The following is a 5,297-nucleotide window of genomic DNA, read 5'->3' as shown; positions in this document are numbered from 1 at the left end:
AAAATTTTGTATTGCATGTGTAATATGTTAATACATTCTCGTGTACAAGTATACTCGTCGTAAGTACGTTATATATTGTCAAATTATGGAGGTCACACTTATGGAGGTGTGGCAGTAAGTTCTACTTACCATAAGGGGTGGCCTCCCCCAGCGTGCGACTGTAGCTAATCCCCTGTATAATCATTTCTTGGTTTTATTCTCTATTTACCGAAAGAAGTGGTCCCCCAGTCTGTGATGGTAGCTAGGTCCCTTGCATAATCATTATCTGGTTCTCTACTTACCGAAAGAAATGGTCCCCTAGCCTCCTGCGGTAGCTAATCCCCTGTATAATCATTACCTGGTTTTATACTTACCGAAAGAAATGGTCCCCAGCTCCCACGGTAGCCAAAAACCCTGTATAATTATTACCTGGTTCTCTACTTACCGAAAGAAGTGGTCCCCCAGCCTGTGATGGTAGCTAGGTCCCCTGTATAATCATTCCCCGGATTAGGCAAACATATTGGGCGAATATAGGAACTGTACTGCACTCGGCGAGCAAGTTTTAACAGAGAAGCATCGTAATAATTAGTTCTTGGATTATAAGTTGGGTGAATCTTGATTTCTGCCACATCTATGTCCTCGTGGACTCCGTCGTCCGTCTGATTAAAGTCGTACTCGCCAAGTCTTACTTTGATTTCTTCGGTCGCCAATCTGAAAACCAGATCGAATAATATACGCAGTCTCAAATATAAAACTTAAAACAATATGTTTAATAACTTTTTATTACGTTAATCGCTACTTATGCTCGTGTTTATCTCCTTGAGTTAACCTACAGTAAATAGATCAAGTGCGAAATGTTGTGGTGTGTTATTCTCATGTTTATCTCGTTAAGTCAGTCAACATTAAGTTGGTAACTAAACAATGCATAACATGCTAAATAAATCAAGTACGAAATGTTGTTACTGAAATTACTGATTAAAACATGTGTGGTATGTTATTCTCATGTTTATCTCGTTAAGTCAGTCAACATTAAGTTGGTAACTAAACAATGCATAACATGCTATTCTGGTGCTTACCTCATTCAACCAACTTACAGTCATGAAAACGTACGTGGTATGTTATTCTCATGTTTATCTCGTTAAGTCAGTCAACATTAAGTTGGTAACTAAACAATGCATAACATGCTATTCTGGTGCTTACCTCATTCAACCAACTTACAGTCATGAAAACGTACGTGGTATGTTATTAAGGTGTTTATCCCATTAAATTTACCTATACTAACTAAACCATGTATGGTATGTTATTAAGGTGTTTATCCCATCAAGTCTACCTATACTAACTAAACCATGTAATGGTATGTTATAAAAGTGTTTATCCCATTAACGTAGTCTACAGTCATTACACAATATGTGAGGTTTCATTGCTTGTCAGCTTTTTTTTTTTTTTTTTTTTTTTGGCCGTTTTTTTTTTTTTTTTTGCCTTTTTTTTTTTTTTTTTATTTTGCCGGTCTTGTGTTTTACTTTGCCAGTCTTGTTTTTGCTCTGAATATACATTTTGCTGTGACATTTTTCATGATTGGGATTTCCCATTTTGTAGATCAACTGATGGTATAAAGAAATACAAAGAAACGTCCGAAATCGCCGAAAGGAAATAAGAACCTTCACGGACTCGATGAAGGTCGTATGGTCGAAACATTGACTGTCATATTTCTTTTTCCTTAGAGCGATTTAATTTTTTTGGGGGGGGGTTTCCTATGTATTCTCACGCCCAATACTGCAAATACTCGTCGTTATCTGATGTGGTAAGTGCGATGTTTAACCGCTAACCTGATTAAATACGCGTATTCTCTCTTCTATGTGTTACGACAAAGCTAGATTTCAACTGTTTCTGATTCTTTACAAAGCGGAAAACCAACCAATCGTTATTTAGGACACGCGAACTAAGAAATCCCCGCCGCAATTTAACAGTGTTACGAAAGAGATCCGACCTTGTAGTTCGAAACCGAGTTTCTGGGTTGCGTCAACACAGCAATAATAGTTTTGCTAAGTTTTTTGTGCTTGAAATAATAAAGAGGTGAAATATATCGTTGACATTATTAAACAACCACTTGTTCATCGTTGACATTATTAAACAATCATTAGTTCACTGTGCTTACCCTTCTACGCAGTGCGCAGCAGACAAAACGTATTGTTTGTTAATCAGCACTCCTCCACAGAATTGGCCGGAGAAGTCCACTGTTCCTCGGAGAAGAGCAGCCTTTAATATAAAGATACAAAAATGTGAAAAAAGAAAAAAAAACATTTCTAACAGAATTTAACCGGTATGATGATATTGAAATGGGGTTTAACACAAATTTACAACATGACGAGTCTTAACCTGTATTTATTTTATGACGATACATCATTGAGGTTGAACTAGTACAGGTAATGATATCATACAGAGTAATGGTGCTTAATATAAGTTTTTATAGTTTTTTTTTTATAATTAAACGTGTTCTTACTTTTGGCAGATTTATGAAGTAAAAGAAATCAACTAAATAGCAAACGTGTGTGTGTGTGTGTGTGTTTTCTTATAGCAAAGCTAAATCGGGCTATCCGCTGTGTCCACCGAGGGGAATCGAACCACTGATTTTAGCGTTGTAACTCCCGCCGTACCACCGGGGGACCGAACGTGCGACCTGAACAGAAGATTGGAGAGTTAATTAGTTTGTTAGTTTTATAGCAAAGCCACATTGAGTTTTCTGCTGTGTCTACCGCGGAGAATCGAGCCCCGGACTTTTGTATTGTAAGTCCGTAAACTTACCGCTGATCCACCGGAGGAGCAATAAATAGAAGCAGTTTTCTAAATGATTTATCACATGAAACCTGAAACCTCCTATCTTATATTCGTAACATCAAAACGACTAAATTAATATATATATATATATATATATAGAATCAGCCATTATTAAATCTGTGAGCTTCACTATTTTGTTATTTACTAACTATACTAATGACGTTAGTCATCTTTGTTAAAAAAACTTATTTTAAATCGGTTTTTATCAAAGAACCCAATCAAATAACATCGACATTCTTGATTTTCAAATCATATCCATCCTTTAACCGTCGTGATCGTAGATTCGCCACCTGAATGTCTTCAATAACTTCACCCATTTATAAGCAGTTTGGCGGAATAATAAGCCAGTTGATTATTTTACACTGTCCAACCAGTCCTTCTTCGACCGCCCTCATCTGTACCTTGCATGATTGTTTTGGCAAGAACCGTGGAGTGCACTGTATGACCACACTACCACACTATTACAGCTTCACCCTCAGATTACCGAATTATTTTTTATACTGTTCATTACGGAGGAATTCCAGGTATTTTGCCCGTTACAACACTCAGTGTACAAAATGGACCAAAACAACGGGCGAAATTATTCATTTACAGAGTAAACTAATATGGCACCCTGACAGAAATGAGTGTAGTTAATTGCTGTGTAAATGATTATTTTATTTACTTGTTTATTTACGACTCGTATATCATTAGGGATCCCGTAGTCAATGAAGTCATGGATACACAAAGTGGTGTTGACGATTAATAGCTTTGGAAATGCCTGGCTTGGTTTGATTGCTAGGGCACTCAACCCACACCGATAGGTTCAAATCCCGTCAACGAACATGCTCACTTTTTCATAACGTGAGGGCATTATAATGTGACGACCAATCCAACTTATCGCTGATAAGGTGTAGCTCCTAGAGTTGGCGGTGAGTCGTGTTTACTAGCTGCCTTCCTTCTAATCTATCACCTAAAAAATTAGGGACGGCTAGCGCAGATAGCTTTGGAATTGCTTTGTAGCTTTGCGCGAAATTCAACAAATAAACAAATAAAAGCTTTGAAAAAATTGTTTAAAATGCCCGTGGTGTTTGAACTTATCGATAATTCTGTGGTTAATTTTTTGTATTCCGCTGAACAGAATAAAAACTACGATTAAAGTTGAATTATTGAATCTCCATACAAAAAAAAATCCAGTGAAGAAAATAAAGACGATAAAATTTTAAATATGCAAGTTTAACAGATTTAATACCTCATCAAAGTATCTAAAGAACTCACCATCCATCTCCAATCATTTGGGTCCGCCACCATACCACCCACTATTCTCTTTTTAAAAGTTTGGCCACATTCTGGAAGAGAATATCTAAAAAATCAATACAGTCATATTATTTTTTTCCTTTGTTCAAGAAATCTCTTTACTTGAAAATACTCTTTCCTAGATTAGCTAAACCTAACAAGAAACAGATAACAAATTCGTTGTCCTATCTTACAGAAGTGAAGTTATAACCAACGTTTATATACTTAAAGTTTGGTGTGTTAATTATAACATTAATGGGTAATTTATTGATATCTAGCGTGTTAATCATAACATTGATGGGTAATTTATTGATATTTAGTGTGTTAATCATAACACTGATGGGTAATTTATTGATATTTAGTGTGTTAATCATAACATTGATGGGTAATATATTGATATTTAGTGTATTAATCAAACATTGATAAGTAATTTATTGATATTTAGTGTATTAATCATAACATTGATGGGTAATTTATTGATATTTAGTGTGTTAATCATAACATTGATGGGTAATTTATTGATATTTAGTGTTAATCATAACATTGATGGGTAATTTATTGATATTTAGTGTGGTAATCATAACACTTATGGGTAATTTATTGATATTTAGTGTGTTAATCATAACACTTATGGGTAATTTATTGATATTTAGTGTGTTAATCATAACACTGATGGGTAATTTATTGATATCGAACAACAAAAGCTTTCGATATAATTAATGGAACTAAACATAAAAAATGCTTTTCCTCGTTCAATCAATGAAAGAACTTTGTTTAGGTGAGATACATTTCTGTAATGGTAAAATGATAAAGAACGACAATGTAATAATGGTTAATTAGAAGATCATGTAAGAATGTGTAAATATTTCAAGGAGTAAAACCGTTACAGTAGTTAGACATTTCTATACGAACGTGTAAACTATTTAAATTCGTACTTTGGAGAAAGGTCTGTGTAGCTAACAACCACAGTTGGATGATAGAAGTTCGACTAATATTACTTAAATTTTAAAACAAAAACAAGAGGGAATCTTCAAGAGCCGCGGCACTTGAAATTATTTTAGGGAGGATTAGAGTAAATTAATCTACGAGACCTTTTTCTTTCTCTCTTTTTTATTAGCTATATTTTTTTTGTGCGCCAGCAATAACAAGCGTTTCGATTTTAGTCTTCTTCTGTAGCTTTTCCCCGTATCTATACGGGGTCGCTATTT

At 35.0% G+C, this 5,297-nt stretch overlaps 1 protein-coding gene across 1 annotated transcript in view; it reads right to left on the bottom strand.

The window, feature by feature from the left end:
• LOC106462208 overlaps positions 1-5,297 on the bottom strand; it is a 42,744-nt gene that overhangs the window by 28,488 nt on the left and 8,959 nt on the right. Inside the window, exons 2-4 of the mRNA XM_022389399.1 lie at positions 4,072-4,142; positions 2,135-2,235; positions 425-690 (exon numbers count right to left, since the gene is read on the bottom strand). Coding sequence (XP_022245107.1) covers positions 425-690; positions 2,135-2,235; positions 4,072-4,142 — 438 coding nt within the window. The remainder of the gene's footprint in view (positions 1-424; positions 691-2,134; positions 2,236-4,071; positions 4,143-5,297) is intronic.

This window comes from Limulus polyphemus, unplaced genomic scaffold, assembly GCF_000517525.1.
Source record: "Limulus polyphemus unplaced genomic scaffold, Limulus_polyphemus-2.1.2 Scaffold1118, whole genome shotgun sequence".
Lineage (NCBI taxonomy): Eukaryota > Metazoa > Arthropoda > Merostomata > Xiphosura > Limulidae > Limulus > Limulus polyphemus.
This window is presented reverse-complemented; position numbering and strand designations above follow the sequence as displayed.